We start from the raw sequence: 18,319 nt of genomic DNA, 5'->3' as shown, positions 1-18,319 counted from the left end.
CGCGAGGGAGGATGTAGCATGGGAGAGCGGGTACCGCATGTAGAGGCAGTACCTAGTGAGAGGACATCCTGCGCATAGGCTAGTGGTGCTATTGCGAGAGGGGGGTACCGTGAAGTGGGAGGAGGGATAGGGCACGAGAGGAGATATCGCGAGAGAACGTACCGTGCGAGAGCGCAAACCAATTGTAGAGGCATTACCAAGTGAGAGGACATACTGCACATAGCAGAGCCAATGGCGGTACCACAGAAGAGGGGTGTGCTATGAGAGAGGTGTGTACCCCGAGGGAGGACGTAGCATGGGAGAGCGGGTACTGCATGTAGAGGCAGTATCGTGTGAGAGGACATCGTGCGCATAGGCCAGTGGGGTATTGCGAGAGAGGGTACCGCGAGGTGGGCGGAGGGGTAGTGCACGAGAGGAGATATCGCGAGAGAGAACGTACGGTGTGAGAGCGCGAAGCAATTGTAGTGGCGTTACTACGTGAGAGGACATACTGCACATAGCAGAGCCAATGGCGGTACCAGAAAAGAGGGGTGTGCTGTGAGAGAGGTGGGTACCCCGAGGGACGACGTAGCATGGGAGAGCAGGTACTGCATGTAGAGGCAGTATCGTGTGAGGACTTCGTGCACATAGGCCAGTGGTGCTATTGCGAGAGGGGTGTACTGCGAGGTGGGGGGAGGGTTAGGGCACGAGAGGAGATATCGCGAGAGAGAACATACCATGCGAGAGCTCGAACCTATTGTGGAGGCGTTACCACGTGAGAGGACATACTGCGCATAGCAGAGCCAATGGCGGTACCACAAAAGAGGGGTGTGCTGTGAGAGAGGTGGGTACCCCGAGAGAAGACGGAGCCTGGGAGAGCGGGTACTGCATGTAGAGGCAGTATCGTGTGAGAGGACATTGTGTGCATAGGCCAATGTTGCTATTGCGAGAGGGGGGAGTACCGTGAGGTGGGAGGAGGGGTAGCCCGAGTGAGTTAGGCGTAGTGCGAGAGAGGAGATATCGCGAGCGAGAACGTACCGTGCACGAGCACGAACCAATTGTAGAGGCTGTTACCACGTGAGAGGACATACTGCGCATAGCAGAGCCAATGGCGGTACCACAAAAGAGGGGTGTGCTGTGAGAGAGGTGGGTACCCCGAGGGAGGATGTAGCATGGGAGAGCGGGTACTGCATGTAGAGGCAGTATCGTGTGAGAGGACATCGTGCACCAATGGCCAGTGGTGCTCTTGCGACGGGGGGCGGGGGGTAGCGCGAGGGAGGGAGGTGTAGCTCACGAGAGGAGATACCGCAAGAGAGAACGTACCGTGCTAGAGCGCAAACCAATTGTAGCGGCATTACCAAGTGAGAGGACATAGTGCACATTGCAGAGCCAATGGCGGTATCACAAAAGAGGGCTGTGCTGTGAGAGAGGTGGGTACCCCGAGAGAGAACAGAGCATGCGAGAGCGGGTACCACATATAGAGGCAGTATCATGTGAGAGGACATCGTGCGCATAAGCCCGTGGTGGTAGTGCGAGAGGGGGTACCGCGCGGTGGGGGGAGGAGTAGTGCACGAGAGGAGATATCGCGAGAGAACGTAACGTGCGAGAGCACGAACCAATTGTAGAGGCGTTACCACGTGAGGACATACTGCGCATAGCAGAGCCAATGGCGGCACCACGAAAGAGTGGTGTGCTGTGAGAGAGGTGGGTACCCCAAGGCGGGACGTAGCCATGGGAGAGCAGGTACCACATATAGAGGCAGTATCGTGTGAGAGGACATCGTGCGCATAGGCCAGTGGTGCTATTGCGGGGGGGGGGGGGTACGCATGAGAGGAGATATCGCGAGAGAACGTACCGTGTGAGAGCACGAACCAATTGTAGAGGCCTTACCACGTGAGAGGATATACTGCGCATAGCAGAGCCAATGGCGGCTCCACAAAAGAGGGGTGTGCTGTGAGAGAGGTGGGTACCCCGAGGGAGGACGTAGCATGCGAGAGCGGGTACCGCATGTAGAGGCAGTATCGTGTGAGAGGACGTCGTGCGCATAGGCCAGTGGTGCTATTGCGAGAGGGGGGAGTACCGCGAGGTGGGAGGAGGGGTAGCGCGAGGGAGGGACGGGTAGCGCGAGGGAGGGACGGGTAGCGCGAGTGAGTTAGGCGTAGTGCGAGAGAGGCGATACCACGAGAGAGAACGTACCGTGCGAGAGCACGAACCAATTGTAGAGGCCGTTACCACGTGAGAGGACATACTGCGCATAGCAGAGCCAATGGCGGTATCACAAAAGAGGGGTGTGCTGTGAGAGAGGTGGGTACCCCGAAGGAGGACGTAGCATGTGAGAGCGGGTAGCGCATGTAGAGGCAGTATCGTGTGAGAGGACGTCGTGCGCATAGGCCTGTGGTGCTATTGCGAGAGGGGGGTACCGTGAAGTGGGAGGAGGGATAGCGCACGAGAGGAGATATCGCGAGAGAACGTACCGTGCGAGAGCACGAACCAATTGTAGAGGCGTTACCACGTGAGGACATACTGCGCATAGCAGAGCCAGTGGCGGTACCACAAAAGAGGGGTGTGCTGTGAGAGAGGTGGGTACCGCGAGGGAGGACGTAGCATGGGAGAGCGGGTACCGCATGTAGAGGCAGTATCGTGTGAGAGGACATTGTGCGCATAGGCCAGTGGTGCTCTTGCGACGGGGAGCGGGGGGGGGGGGGCAGCGCGAGTGAGGGAGGTGTAGCTCACAAGAGGAGATATCGCGAGAGAGAACGTACCATGCGAGAGCGCAAATCAATTGTAGAGGCATTACCAAGTGAGAGGACATACTGCGCATAGCAGAGCCAATGGCGGTATCACAAAAGAGGGGTGTGCTGTGAGAGAGGTGGGAACCCCGAGAGAGGACAGAGCACGCGAGAGCAGGTACCGCATGTAGAGGCAGTATCATGTGAGAGGACATCGTGTGCATAAGCCAGTGGTGGTAGTGCAAGAGGGGGTACCGCGAGGTGGGGGGAGGGGTAGTGCACAAGAGGAGATATCGCGAGAGAGAACGTACCGTGCGAGAGCACGAACCAATTGTAGTGTCGTTACGTGAGGACATACTGCGCATAGCAGAGCCAATGGCGGTACCACAAAAGAGTGGTGTGCTGTGAGAGAGGTGGGTACCCCAAGGGAGGACGTAGCATGGGAGAGCGGGTACGGCATATAGAGGCAGTATCGTGTGAGAGGACATCGTGCGCATAGGCTAGTGGTGCTATTGCGAGAGGGGAATACCACGAGGTGGGGGGAGGGGTACGCACGGGAGGAGATATCGCGAGAGAACGTACCGTGTGAGAACACGAACCAATTGTAGAGGCGTTACCACGTGAGAGGACATACTGTGCATAGCAGAGCCAATGGCGGTACCACAAAAGAGGGGTGTGCTGTGAGAGAGGTGGGTAACCCGAGAGAGGATGAAGCACGGGAGAGCGGGTACTGCATGTAGAGGCAGTATCATGTGAGAGGACATCCTGCGCATAGACCAGTGGTGCTATTGAAAGCGGGGGAGCATAGCATGAGGTGGGAGGAGGGGAAGCGCGAAAAAGGGAGGGGTAGAGCGAGGGAGGGAGGCGTAGCGCCAGAGAGGAGATACCACGCGAGAGAACATACCGTGCGAGAACACGAACCAATTGTAGAGGCATTACCACATGAGAGGACATACTGCGTATAGCAGAGCCATGGTGGTATCAAAAAAGAGGGGTGCGCTGTGATAGAGGTGGGTACCCCGAGAGAGGACGTAGCATGGGATAGCGGGTACTGCATGTAGAGGCAGTACCTAGTTAGAGGACATCCGGCACATAGGCCAGTGGTGCTATTGCGAGAGGAGGTACTGCGAGGTGGGGGGAGGGGTAGTGCACGAAAGAGATATCGCGAGAGAGAACGTACCGTGCGAGAGCACGAACCAATTGTAGAGGCATTACCACGTGAGAGGACATACTGCGCATAGCAGAGCCAATGGCGGTATCACAAAAGAGGGGTGTGCTGTGAGAGAGGTGGGTACCCCGAGGGAGGACGTAGCATGCGAGAGCGGGTACTGCATGTAGAGGCAGTATCGTGTGAGAGGACATCGTGCGCATAGGCCAGTGGTGCTATTGCGAGAGGGGGGAATACCGCGAGGTGGGAGGAGGGGTAGCGCGAGGGAGGGACGGGTAGCGCGAGTGAGTTAGGCGTAGTGCGAGAGAGGCGATCCCGCGAGAGAGAACGTACCGTGCGAGAGCACGAACCAATTGTAGAGGCCATTACCACGTGAGAGGACATACTGCGCATAGCAGAGCCAATGGAGGTATCACCAAGGAGGCGTGTGTTGTGAGAGAGGTGGGTACCCCGAGGGAGGACATAGCACGTGAGAGCGGGTACCACATGTAGAGGCACTATTGCGTGAGGGAACATCCTGCACATTGGCCAGTGGTGCTATTGTGGGGGGGTGGGGTACCGTGAGGTGGGGGGAGGGGTAGCGCACGAGAGGAGATATCGCGAGAGAGAACGTACCGTGCGAGAGCATGAACCAATTGTAGAGGCGTTACCACGTGAGAGGACATACTGCTCATAGCAGAGCCAATGGCGGTACCACAAAAGAGGGATGATCTGTGAAGGAGGTGGGTACCCTGAGGGAGAACGTAGCATGCGAGAGCAGGTACGGCATTAGGCAGTATCGTGTGAGGGGACATTTTGCGCATAGGCCAGTGGTGCTATTGTGAGAGGGATGTACCGTGAGGTGGGGAGAGGGGTAGCGCGAGAGAGGAGATACCGCGAGAGAACGTACAGTGCGAGAGCGGGAACCAATTGTAGAGGCGTTACCGCGTGAGGACGTATTACGCATAGCAGAGCCAGTGGCATTTCCACAAAATGGGGTGTACTGTGAGAGAGGTGGGTACCGTGAGTGAGGACGTAGTGTGTGAGAGCGGGTACCACATGTAGGGGCGGTACCGTGTAAAGGGCCATCGTGCGCATAGGCCATTGGTGCTATTGGGAGAGCAGGGGTACCACGAGATGGGGGGCGGGTAGCGGGGGAGCGGAGATACCGCGAGAGAGAACGTACCGTGCGAGATCACGTAACGTGCGAGAGCAGGAATCACGTGGAGAGGCGGTTCGTCGTTAGAGGACATATTGGTCTTAACAGAGCCAGTGGCAGTACTCATGGGTGGAGCGGAGGATTAGCGTGACTGTGACCTGACTGTCCAGGTAGGCTAGGGTGGTCTCTTGCAGCCCCATGTAAGGCACGGAGAAGAGCTAGGCCGCCTGACTCCCCAGCAGGTGGCGGCGCGGCCCTGGCCTGTGGCTAACGGTCGGGAGTACAGCATGGCGTCCTGGACTGGCAGGCAGGCAGCTCCTCAAGTCTGCACACTGGCGCAGTGAGTCCTATTTGTCAGAGACTAGCTTCTACGTGGTCAGCGACGGGCTGAAGTAGTAGGCCTTGCTGTCTGACAGGTTCATCACGGGAATCTTGTGCTACATCAGCAAGACCTGAGACACCAATGTGTTGCTTCCTGCCAGGACGGAGTGGAGCAACTCCTCGCTGCTAATCTATTTTTTTTTCTTGATGAAAGAATGTATAATTTTATGCTTGACAAAAATTGTGTCTGGGTATAGAATGCTAAATTGAAAAATTATTTTCACTAAGATTTTTGAAATCGTTTTTCTAAATTTCTCCTCTCTCAGATTTTAGGATATTCTGTTTATCTCCAGCATGTTGAAATTTCATGACTTGTCCGTCTACTGTAGGTTTTTTCTTGATTATTGTGCTAGGTGCTAGTGGGTCCTTTTATCTGGAGAATTTATGTCCTTTAGAACTGGGAATTTTTTTCTTGTATTTTTCCTTTTATTATATTCCCTGTCCTTTTTCTGTTTTTCTTTCTGGGGACTTCTATTAGGTGAGTTGTAGTTTTGAAATTGATTTATCGCAAATTTTTCTTCTTTATTTAGTATAGGTATATTTTTTGTCTTTTAGTTAAACTTATGGGATATTTGGGGCTTCCCGGGTGGCTCAGCAGTGAATCCGCCTACACTGTGGGAGCCGCTGGAAAGAGACCCTGGAGGCAGGCAAGGCAACCCCCTCCAGTATTCTTGCCTGGAGCGTCCCTGGGACAGAGGAACCTGGGAGACTACTGTCCATAGGGTCACAAAGAGTTGGACATGATTGAAGCAATTTAGCATTGCACCGTATGTGCGTGCGCCGACGGCATGGGATATTTACTCAATTTTGGCACTTTGTTTTTCTTCACTGAATTTTGGCTATTTTGTTTTAAATCTTTTAGCTTTGTGAATATTAATTTTTATAGCATTCTTGTCTTACATCTTTAAAATGTTAATTATAATCTCTAATATTTTTTCTTGTCTTCAGTATTACTTGTGTTTTAATATCCTTTGATCTGTTTTATTGCTTCGGTCTTTCACATTGCAGATTTTAATCATACTTCTGGTGCTTATTGGGTGTCTGTCCAGTATTTAAAAATGAAACACTAAGGTGCTTCCTGGTAGGTCTTTGTGATTGGTCAGTACTTACAGACTGGTGGTACCCACAATATGTTCTTTACTTAGTTTCTTCAAGTGAGAAATGCTATATTAGGATGGAATAAGCCTCACTTATTTTGTTCCAGCACTTCATCTCTGTATTGCCCTGTGCCTAGTATCCCTGAATCTGATTCAGTTTTCCTAGTATCTCTCTCACCTGTTGGTGCTGCTTCTCAGTTTATCCCCCTTTTGTTATAATACAGAAGTATCTGGGTTTTTGTTCAGATAAGAGTTAGTTAGGTACACTCTTTTTGTGAATATAATTGTATTCTAGCAATAAAATTAAAACTCACTTTGATTGGATTTGATTGTTCCTAAAATTAGCCACTAAATACTGTCATCCATTATCTTCCTAGCTAGCTTAATTTTACTAGTTTTAGATCTTAGAGATTGGGTTCTGAGTTTCATAGTTTTGTTACCATTTCTGACTTTTAAAATGTCAGTTCAATAATTGCTATTAGCCTTGGTAAAGTACATCTTAAATATCATACTATGGATTACAAGAAAATATTTAGAAAAATAAAATTGGATTCTCTTTTTGAAAATTAGATAGTTCCAAAATGGCAGAACTGTTTATGGAATGTGAAGAAGAGGAGTTGGAACCGTGGCAGAAGAAAGTAGAAACACCGGAGGAGGAAGAAGATGATGAGCTGATCTTTGTTGGAGCGATACCAGGTTCAAAATCACCCACTTCAAGTAAGCATTTACTTTCAGTGAAGCAAAGTTTTAACAGATGATGTTTCTAGTGGAAAATGTGGGACTGTCTTACATGTCCTTGTTATACTATAAGGTGCTGGATGTGAGAGGAGAGTATAGCAGTCAGTAAGAATTTGTGAGAATCAGAAGGAGAATATGGTTAGGAACTTGAATAAGGAGGTGTGAGAGGTAAAAATACGTGAGAGAAAAGAAAAATTTTAACTGAGTTACCTAAACATTAAGATTGCCTAACACCATTGTAGATCTTTTGATATTAGAAATCATAATTTTATTGGAGCCAAGTCATCTATTTATCTGTTTGTTAATTTTTTTCTCCCTTAAGCCCAAATGTACCTAGAAAAGGAAGTGTTGGAATGCTTTGTTTAAAACATCAGACTACTAAATAAGTTTGTGTTAGTCTCTGATGGAGTTTCTGACACCCATTCAACTGCCTCATCAGTGTTTTCTTGGTTTATGTCTACAAAATAAAAAGGGTCTGGTTTGTATATCAACATGAGCAGTAGCTTCTGGCCATACCCATATTTCAGCAAGTCCTGGTTATATTCATGAAGAATATACAGTGGCTTGATTTTCAGCCAGTATACTAGGATGATGCAGTCAGTCAGCACACTTAATCCTCGTGGCTCTGGGAGAATGTCAGATACCTTTGTGGATTTCTGTTAATTAGATTTGGTGTTATAATGTAAAAGTGAAGGTATTAACGATGCTTGTTAAATGTCCAATCAATTCCCTGGTGGCTCAGAAAGTAAAGAATCTACCTGCAATGCAGGAAACCTGGATTTGGTCCTTGGGATGGGAAAATAGATTCTCCTTGAAAAGGGAATGGCAATCCACTAGTCCAGTATTCCTGTCCAGAGAATTCCATAGAAAGAGGAGCCTGGTGGGACACAGTCTATGAGTGAGTGAGTGAAGTTGCTCAGTCTTGTCTGACTCTTTGCGACCCCATGGACTGTAACCTACCAGATTCCTTCGTCCATGGGATTTTCCAGGCAAGAATACTGCAGTGGGTTGCCATTTCCTTCTGCAGGAGATCTTCCTGACCCAGGGATTGAACCTGGGTCTCCTGCATTGTAGGCAGACGCTTTACCATCTGAGCCACCAGGGAAGTCCAGTCAGTCAATGAGGTCACCACAAAGAGTCGGACACAACTGGGTGGCTAATGCTAAAGCTAACAAAAAAAGTCCAATTCAGTTCAGTTCAGTCGCTCAGTCGTGTTCGACTCTTTGAGACCCCATGAATCACAGCACGCCAGGCCTCCCTGTCCATCACCATCTCCCAGACTTCACTCAGACTCACATCCATCGAGTCAGTGATGACATCCAGCCATCTCATCCTCTGTCATCCCCTTCTCCTGCCCCCAATCCCTCCCAGCATCAGAGTCTTTTCCAATGAGTCAACTCTTCACATGAGGTGGCCAAAGTACTGGAGTTTCAGCTTTAGCATTGTTTCTTCCAAAGAAATCCCAGGGCTGATCTCCTTCAGAATGGACTGGTTGGATCTCCTTGCAGTCCAAGGGACTCTCAAGAGTCTTCTCCAACACCACAGTCCAAAAGCATCAATTTTTCGGCACCCAGCTTTCTTCACAGTCCAACTCTCACATCCATACATGACCACAGGAAAAACCATAGCCTTGACTAGATGGACCTTAGTTGGCAAAGTAATGTCTCTGCTTTTGCACATGCTATCTAGGTTGGTCATAACTTTTCTTCCAAGGAGTGAGTGTCTTTTAATTTCATGGCTGCAGTCACCATCTGCAGTGATTTTATAGCCCCCCCAAAATAAAGTCTGACGCTGTTTCCACTGTTTACCCATCTATTTCCCATGAAGTGACAGGACCGGATGCCATGATCTTTGTTTTCTGAATGTTGAGCTTTAAGCCAACTTTTTCACTCTCCTCTTTCACTTTCATCAAGAGGCTTTTTAGCTCCTCTCCACTTTCTGCCATAAGGGTGGTGTCATCTGCATATCTGAGGTTATTGATATTTCTTCCGGGAATCTTGATTCCAGCTTGTGTTCCTTCCAACCAGCGTTTCTCATGATGTACTCTGCACACAAGTTAAATATGCAGGGTGACAACATACAGCCTTGAGGTACTCCTTTTTCTATTTGGAATCAGTCTGTTGTTCCATGTCCTGTTCTAACTGTTGCTTCCTGACCTGCATACAGATTTCTCAAGAGGCAGGTCAGGTGGTCTGGTATTCCCATCTCTCTCAGAATTTTCCACAGTTTATTGTGATCCACACAGTCAAAGGCTTTGGCATAGTCAATAAAGCAGAAATAGATGTTTTTCTGGAACTCTCCTGCTTTTTCCATGATCCAGCGGATGTTGGCAATTTGATCTCTGGTTTCTTTGCCTTTTCTAAAACCAGCTTGAACATCAGGGAGTTCACAGTTCATGTATTCCTGAAACCTGGCTTGGAGAATTTTGAGCATTACTTGACTAGCATGTGAGATGAGTGCAATTGTGCGATAGTTTGAGCATTCTTTGGGATTGCCTTTCTTTGGGATTGGAATGAGAACTGACCTTTTCCAGTCCTGTGGCCACTGCTGAGTTTTCCAAATTTGCTGGCATATGGAGTGCAGCACTTACACAGCATCATCTTTCAGGATTTGAAATAGCTCCACTGGAATTCCATCACCTCCACTAGCTTTGTTCGTAGTGATGCTTTTTAAGGCCCACTTGACTTCACATTCCAGGATGTCTGGCTCTAGATGAGTGACCACACCATTATGATTATCTGGGTCGTGAAGATCTTTTTTGTACAGTTCTTCCATGTATTCTTGCCACCTCTTTAATATTTTCTGCTTCTGTTAGGTCCATACCATTTCTGTCCTTTATCGAGTCCGTCTCTGCATGAAAAATTCCCTTGGTATCTCTAATTTTCTTGAAGAGATCTCTAGTCTTTCCCATTCTGTTGTTTTCCTCTATTTCTTTGTATTGATTACTGAAGGCGGCTTTCTTCTCTCTTCTTGCTGTTCTTTGGAACTCTGCATTCAGATGCTTATATCTTTCCTCTTCTCCTTTGTTTTTCGCCTCTCTTCTTTTCACAGCTATTTGTAAGGCCTCCCCAGAAAGCCATTTTGCTGTTTTGCATTTCTTTTCCATGGGGATGGTCTTGATCCCTGTCTCCTGTACAATGTCACAAACCTCATTCCATAGTTCATCAGGCACTATCAGATCTAGGCCCTTAAATCTATTTCTCACTTCCACTGTATGATCATAAGGGATTTGATTTAGGTCATACCTGAATGGTCTAGCAGTTTTCCATACTTTATTCAATTTAAGTCTTTATTTGGTAATAAGGAGGTCATGATCTGAGCCACAGTCAGCTCCTGGTCTTGTTTTTGTTGACTGTATAGAGCTGCTCCATCTTTGGCTGCAAAAAATATAATCAATCTGATTTTGGTGTTGACCATCTGGTGATGTCCATGTGTAGAGTCTTGTCTTGTGTTGTCGGAAGAGGGTGTTTGCTATGACCAGTGCATTTTCTTGGCAAAACTCTTATTAGTCTTTGCTCTGCTTCATTACGCATTCCAAGGCCAAATTTGCCTGTTACTCCAGGTGTTTCTTGACTTTCTACTTCTGCATTCCAGTTCCTATAACGAAAAGGACATCTTTTTTGGGTGTTAGTTCTAAAAGGTCTTGTAGGTCTTCATAGAACCGTTCAACTTCAGCTTCTTCAGCGTTACTGGTTGGGGCATAGACTTGGATCACCGTGATATTGAATGGTTTGCCTTGGGAACGAACAGAAATCATTCTGTCATTTTTGAGATTGCATCCAAGTACTGTATTTCGGACTCTTGTTGACCATGATGGCTATTCCATCTCTTCTGAGGGATTCCTGCCCGCAGTAGTAGATATAATGGTCATCTGAGTTAAATTCACCCATTCCAGTTCATTTTAGTTTGCTGATTCCTAGAATGTTGACGTTCACTCTTGCCATCTCTTGTTTGACCACTTCCAATTTGCCTTGATTCATGGACCTGACATTCCAGGTTCCTACGCAATATTGCTCTTTACAGCATCAGACCTTCCTTCTATCACCAGTCACATCCACATCTGGGTATTGTTTTTGCTTTGGCTCCATCCCTTCATTCTTTCTGGTGTTATTTCTCCACTGATCTCCAGTAGCATGTTGGGCACCTACTGACCTGGGGAGTTCCTCTTCAGTATCCTATCGTTTTGCCTTTTCATACTGTTCATGGGGTTCTCAAGGCAAGAATACTGAAGTGGTTTGCCATTTGCTTCTCCAGTGGACCACATTCTGTCAGACCTCTCCACCGTGACCTGCTCATCTTGGGTTACCCCGCGGGCATGGCTTAGTTTCATTGAGTTAGACATGGCTGTGGTCCTAGTGTGATTAGATTGACTAGTTTTCTGTGAGTACGGGTTCAGTGTGTCTGCCTTCTGATGCCCTCTTGCAACACCTACCATCTTACTTGGGTTTCTCTTACCTTGGGTGTGGGGTATCTCTTCATGGCTGCTCCAGCAAAGCACAACCACTGCTCCTTACCTTGGACAAGGGGTATCTCCTCACCACCACCCTTCCTGACCTTCAACGTGGGATAGCTCGTCTAAGCCCTCCTGCGCCCACGCAGCACCGCTCCTTGGACATGGGGTTGCTCCTCCTGGCTGCTGCCCCTGGCCTCAGGCACAGGGTGGCTCCTCCTCGCTGCCCCTGACCTCGGACGTGGGGTAGCTCCTCTTGGCCATTCCTGTGCCATCGCAGCCTGGCACTCTCGGCCGCTGCCCCTGACCTCGGACGTGAGGTAACTCCTCTTGGCTGCTGACCTTCGGGCATGGGGTCCTCCCAGCTTCCACCCCTGACCTCACACGTTGGGTAGCTCCTCTCGACTGTACTTAGTGCACCGGTCGCAGCCACCGGTGACTGTCCAATGAAGACAGTCCAATTAGGATTGTGTAAAATTCAGAGGAACAACGTATTTCGTTTTAGTGGCGAATGAAGAAACAGTCTTTCTCATTCTATTTATTTCTGTAAAGCCAGGAGAATTTACCAAAGAATGTAACCAGCATACCAATATTTTCTTATTATGGCTGTGCATGTTAGTGTGGTTTAGAGAGAGATTAATTTTCTGAAAGCCTAGTTCTTGTTTCTCTGTCTCTAAACTTGGAATAGCACTTCTATTCAGTTATCAAAGATAGAATAATTTAGTTTCTTAGTATCATTTCCTGTGGCAAACAGATGCTAAGTGGAGTGCCACTTCAATGAAGTAGGCATATTGATATATTTGCTGCTGATAGAGAAGCAGAATATTAAATTAGTTTCCTAGTCACTGTGATTTTTATATTGAAGTATTAACCATATTTAAAAGTTATTCAAATCATCTTATTGATGTTGGATATATATCAATTAGAAATAACTATTACTCAACTAGAATAATGTGTATTAGTAGTGATTCTGTCAAAAAGAAATTTGATCCTGGTCAAATTTCTTTTCTAAATAACCCAGAATTTAAATGATTCTATTAATGTCTTATGTCCTAAAATATTTTAGCATATGGAAATGAGCTAAATATTTTTTTAAAAACTAATATAAAAGGGGGAATAAAAACTTGTGTTTGACGGACTACAGTCACCAAAAACTACTATAGAAATTCTTTAATGGCTTGGATAAATACATGGATCTTGAATTTCTAAATGAAAACAATACCAACTTATTTGAATGAAAAGATTTTTCTTCTAAAAGACTTGTAGTGCTTAGTCATAGAGCACTTCATATGATAAAAGAGTGCTACTTTTGTGTGACTATAGAATTATTTTATGAGATCTAGTTGTTTTCGACTAGGAGTGGAAAAGGGAAATTTTTTATGTCTTATGGGATTTTTTTTCTGCTTTGTACCTTCTCTTGACTAGCAATTTTAGGTAAATCTCTATTCTTCCAAATTTTACTTGATTCCTCAATAACCTAGAAGTTACGGGTTCACATGCATACAACAGTGAGCATTCTTAGACTAATCCAGACTTTCGGTGTAGTGAGTAGATATGAGATACTTTTATAAACTCTAGATTCAATTTAATCTCTGATGGTATCCCTGTCAGTAGTCAAGAGCAGTGGTACAGATAATCCATCAGCTTGCCCATGATGAAACTTCCAGGCTTTTAGGGGTGTGAATGTGACATAGAGATTGGGAAAGGGCTTGATTTCAAGTCACAGTAACCCAAGTCTGTATGCAACCTTGTCACCATTAAAAGAACTCAATATGCTTCAAGTATTGCTTATATATAGATTTTTGGGGGAAAGTTTTTCTATTATCATGATATATACTTTCACTGAAATAAAAAAATTTTTAAAGATAATTTTCATAAATATTGTGAACAGGGGTAATCTCGCCTCATCTTCAAAGGAAATAAAGAATGAGACAGTCAAGGTATAGTATTGTTGTATTACTTTAAAATTAAAGTAAAATATCGTGGTAGAATTGTTGTGTAGAAAAATACAGGTGTTGCTGATGCTTTCATGCCTTTAGGTGAACTCGACGAAGACTCTTCATCAGGTCCAGAGGCTGCCTTTCCTAGATTTCATCCTGAGTCGCGATCTTCAAGTCCAGAGGCTGCCTTTCCTATATTTCATCCTGAGTCTAGATCTTCATATAACTCTGATATCGTTCAGAACGTGCCTAAACCTGTAAGTGTTTTTAAAACTACACAATTAGTGCAGGGACACATTAGATGTTATAATACCCAGTTAGAATTGTGGACTATCATATCTAGTTATCATCCCAGTAGAAACATAATCACTGTCAGAAAATGTCACCATTTTTATGATAGTGCAACTGATACCCAAAATAATAGTGTCAGGAACTAACTATCCAACCTGGCAATAAATCACATAGTATGCTTAAATTGGTATAATATTGAAAACTATGCTATCTAAAAGTATTAGCAGTAATGAATATTGCATAATGGCAAAATTCTTAAAATGGTAAGCTGAACTGGGTATTCTTAATTGGGAAGATTTTTCCAAGATCGTTATCACTATTTATTTTGAAAACATACTTTCATAGTTTCGTTTTTAAAACTTTTAACTGAAATAATCGATAATGGTAATATTAACATTTGTTGTAAACACTGTATATAAATTAATCTGTTTTAATTCTTATGACTTCCCTATGAGGTAAGCACAGTTATTTCCCCCATTTTATAGTTGAAACTGAGGCTCAGAGAGTCTAAAGGATTCATGATGGCGGGTAATGATGGATCTGGGATTTCAATCCAGGTTAACCCAAAGTTTTTAAATATGCACATCCACACATACAGTTAAGTATATACTGGAGGCTCAGACAGTAAAGAATCTGCCTGTAATGCAGGAGACCCGAGTTCCATCCCTTGGTTGGAAAGATCCCCTGGAGAAGAGAATGGCAATCAACTCCACTATTCTTGCCTAGAGAATTCTGTGGACAGAGGAGCCTGGTGGGATACACTCCACAGGATCACAGAGGGTCAGACCCAACTGTGCAACTAACACTTTTACTTTCATATGTACATTTAATTATATGCTTTTAAAAACAGAAGCATTATCTTAGAGCAATGATGTATTTCACAGACCACTGGGGTTCCCTGGGACTCTTTCAGGGGACCTGTGAGGTCAAAACTGTTGTCTTAGTAACACTAAGATCTTTGCACTTTTTACTCTGTAAACATTTGTGCTAGTGCTGCAAAGGCAATGGACCTGAAACTCCTGGTGGCTTAATATGAATCAAGGCAGTGATACCCAACTGTACTAGTAGTTTTTGGATTGGTGATCACCAAGCACTCACAGTAGAAAAATTTCACTTTCACTGAAGAATATCCTTGAAGAAGTAATAAATTGTTCTAATTTTACTAACTTTTGACCTTTGAATACACTACTTTTTTAAATATTCTGGGTGATGAAGGGTAGTATGCACAGTGAGTAAGTGAATTTGCTCAGTCGTGTCCAACTCTTTGCGACCCAGTGGACTGTAGCCCGCCAGGTTCTTCTATCCATGGGATTCTCCAGGCAAGAATACTGGAGTGGGTTGCCATTTCCTTCTCCAGGGGATCTTCCCAACCCAGGGATCGAACCCAAGTCGCCTGCATTGCAGGCAGATGCTTTATCCTCTGAGCCACCAGGAAAGTATGTATAAAGCATTTCTACATCTGCAGTATGAAGTTTCTCTTGAGGAAAAGCACTTGTGAGAATGAACCACAAACTGAACTGGCTGGTTTTTTTAAAAATACAATGCAATTTTTACTTGAAAGAATGACTGACAAAGCACCATGGAGTTTTTTATTGCTGCATAACAATAGTACCACAAACTTAGCAGCTTAAAGCGATATATATGTATTATTTCATGGTTTCTGAGAGTCAAGAGCTAGGGTATGGCCTAACTGGGTCCTCTGCTGGGCCAGGCTGCAATCAGTGTGTCAGGTAGAGAGAGCTGGAGTATCATTTAATACTGCTTCCAGGCTCACATGGTTGTTGGCAGTATCCAGTTCTTTGTGGGTTGTCAGACTGAAGGCATCAATTCTTGCTGCTGTGAACTGGAGCCTGTCCTTAGTTTCTTGCTGTGTAGACCTTCCTAGCATGACTTGGTTGCTTCCTCAAAGCCAGCAAGGGAAAGATGGGCTTTATAAGATAATCATGTACATCCTGTTGCTTTTGCTAAATTCTCTCGGTTAGAAGCAACCACAGGTCCCACCCACACTCAAGGGGAAATTAGACAAGTGTATAAATATCAGGAGGAAATCATGGAGGCCGCCTTTAAGATCTGTTTGGCACACACGGTGTTTCAGTACTCAGAGATACACAAAATCTGCCTCTCATGGAAGAAAACTGATAGTATTCTTGCCAATGATTAAATTCGGCCTTTCAAGCAAAAAAAAAATCATTTTTTGAAAACCAGTATCTTCTGAAATTATCATCAGTAATAATATGAGCCCTGGACTAATATTCCAAGGAACCCGGATTGAGAATGAAACTCTAATGATGATTCTGTCTTTGTTCTTAAGTAGAGCATTGTCACAACTTCTATGAGCCTCACTTTCTTTATTTCTAAAATAAGAACCTTTACCCAGACCACTGGATCTCAAACTTGGATCTGCTAAGTATCCACAGGCTGGTGTTTTTGTTTTTTTGTTTTTTTTTATGTGGACCATTTAATTTGTTACAGAATTGTTTGTTTTATTTTGGGCCAAAGCCTAGGTTTTGGTGTAGAGGCCTGTGGGATCTTAGCTCCCGGACCAGGAATCAAACCCATATACCCTTCATTGGAAAGACAAACCTTAATCACTGAACGATCAGGGAAGTCCCTCCACAGAGTGTTCATAAGAATAGGTGTACCTAAAGATTGCAGACTATAAGAAATGCAAATATTATTTGATTTTAGATAGAATCAGATGAACTCGGTAATTTTCTCATGCTAGAGTAAGCAGCTTGGCATTTAGGGAAAACTAAGGAATTCTCTGGCAGTCCAGTGGTTAGGACTTGGCATTTTCATTGCCATGAGCTCAGGTTCAATCCCTGCTCAGGGAACTAAGATCCCATAAGCTGTACAACAAGGCCGAAAAAAAGAGGAAAAAACAAGGAAAAACAAACCACACACACACAAAAATAAGGAAACATTATTATTTAAATACAGATAGAGACTTCCCTAGCAGCCCAGTGGTTGAGACTTTGCCTTTCAACTCAGAAGGTGCTGATTTGATCCCTGGTTGGGGAGCTAAGATCCCATATGTCTCCAGGCCAAAAAACCAAAACACAAAACAGAAACAATCTTGTAACAAATTCAATAAAGATTTTTAAAATGATCCATGTCAAAAAAATCTGTAAAAAAACACAAATGCAGTTATATGAAAATCATTCCTTTGTTGGACCCAGGGAGGAAGAATAATAAGACATGGGTATCTTTTGTGTTAACAGAAGTTAGAAACTAGAGCTCATCCAAATTCAGAATTTTTTGTTTCTGTGGACACATTTGTTTAATCAGAGTTCCTTAATCAGGTTCACAATCCTAGGGAGCTTTTTAAAAGTAGAGATTTTTGTCAGTTGGTCTAGAGTGAGACCTTGGGCATAATAGATTTAAAAAAATAATCTCTCCAGGTGATTATTAGCCACAGTTGAGGATGACATATATTCTCAAATGAATTGAGAATCCTGTGTAAGGGAATTTTCTCTGAAATTTTTAAACCTGTCTTTAACCTCAGTAACTCTTTGGGGCAGGCAGGGAGATTATTATTCCTTTTAAAGTAAGTGTGAAAAAAGTAAGTGTGATATAAATAATAAAAAGTATTTTATATTTACCTACAGTAAAAAAGTAAGAAAGTAAGTAAATGTGGTATTGTTGAAGGCACAGACTTTGTAATAAGGCTAACCTGCGTTCTATAATCCAGCTTCATCAATAACAAGCTGGGTTGTATTGGGAACCTTACTTAACCATATTTAACTTCAATTTGCCTATTTATTTGTATAAATAAATGTAAATATTTATATATAAACATAGGAGATCATTTTAGGTCTTCATTAGTACTGCTATGACAGCTGCTTAATGGAATACTTCTAGTGCAGATCTTCCTTGACTTAGGATGGGGTTATATCCTAATAAACCCATCACAAGTTGAAAATGCATTTCAGACACTTAACCTACCAAGCCTAGCCTATGCTAAATGTGCTCAGAACACTTACATTTGCCTACAGTTTGGCAAAATCATCTGACACAAAGCCTGTTACAGTAATGTATTAAATATCTCATGTGATTTTTTTGAGTACTGTACTGAAAGTGAAAAACAAAATGGTTTTAAGTATATTGGTTGTTTGCCCTCATGATCACGTGGCTGACTGGGAGTTGTGCCTTGCTGTAACTGCCCAGTATTGAACCACATCTCACTAGCCTGAGAAAAGATCAAAATTTGAAGTATGGTTTCTGCTGAATGCTTGTCACTTTCACAGCATCATAATGTGGAAAATCCTATGTTGAACCATTGTAGGTCTGGGATGGTCTGTACTGTGAAAGAGGCAAGTATATTTTAAGTTAACAACAATTGGTGACTTTTATTTCAGTTGCAGAAGAATAATTTGAATCTCAGAAGTGACTTGCCAAAGGTTCCACA

At 44.7% G+C, this 18,319-nt stretch overlaps 1 protein-coding gene and 1 non-coding gene across 13 annotated transcripts in view; one reads left to right on the top strand and one right to left on the bottom strand.

Annotated features, from left to right (window-relative positions):
* The window catches only part of ZNF280C (zinc finger protein 280C), a 73,141-nt gene that overhangs the window by 17,818 nt on the left and 37,004 nt on the right, over positions 1-18,319 (top strand). For all 12 annotated transcript variants that reach the window (XM_070290814.1, XM_070290817.1, XM_070290809.1 and 9 more), the window contains 2 exons: positions 7,063-7,209; positions 13,720-13,877. In XM_070290814.1, coding sequence (XP_070146915.1) covers positions 7,063-7,209; positions 13,720-13,877 — 305 coding nt within the window. The remainder of the gene's footprint in view (positions 1-7,062; positions 7,210-13,719; positions 13,878-18,319) is intronic.
* TRNAC-ACA (transfer RNA cysteine (anticodon ACA)) lies at positions 8,263-8,335 on the bottom strand. Its single transcript has one exon. It is a non-coding gene; the product is annotated as a tRNA-Cys (tRNA).

This window comes from Ovis canadensis, chromosome X, assembly GCF_042477335.2.
Source record: "Ovis canadensis isolate MfBH-ARS-UI-01 breed Bighorn chromosome X, ARS-UI_OviCan_v2, whole genome shotgun sequence".
Classification (NCBI taxonomy): domain Eukaryota; kingdom Metazoa; phylum Chordata; class Mammalia; order Artiodactyla; family Bovidae; genus Ovis; species Ovis canadensis.
This window is presented reverse-complemented; position numbering and strand designations above follow the sequence as displayed.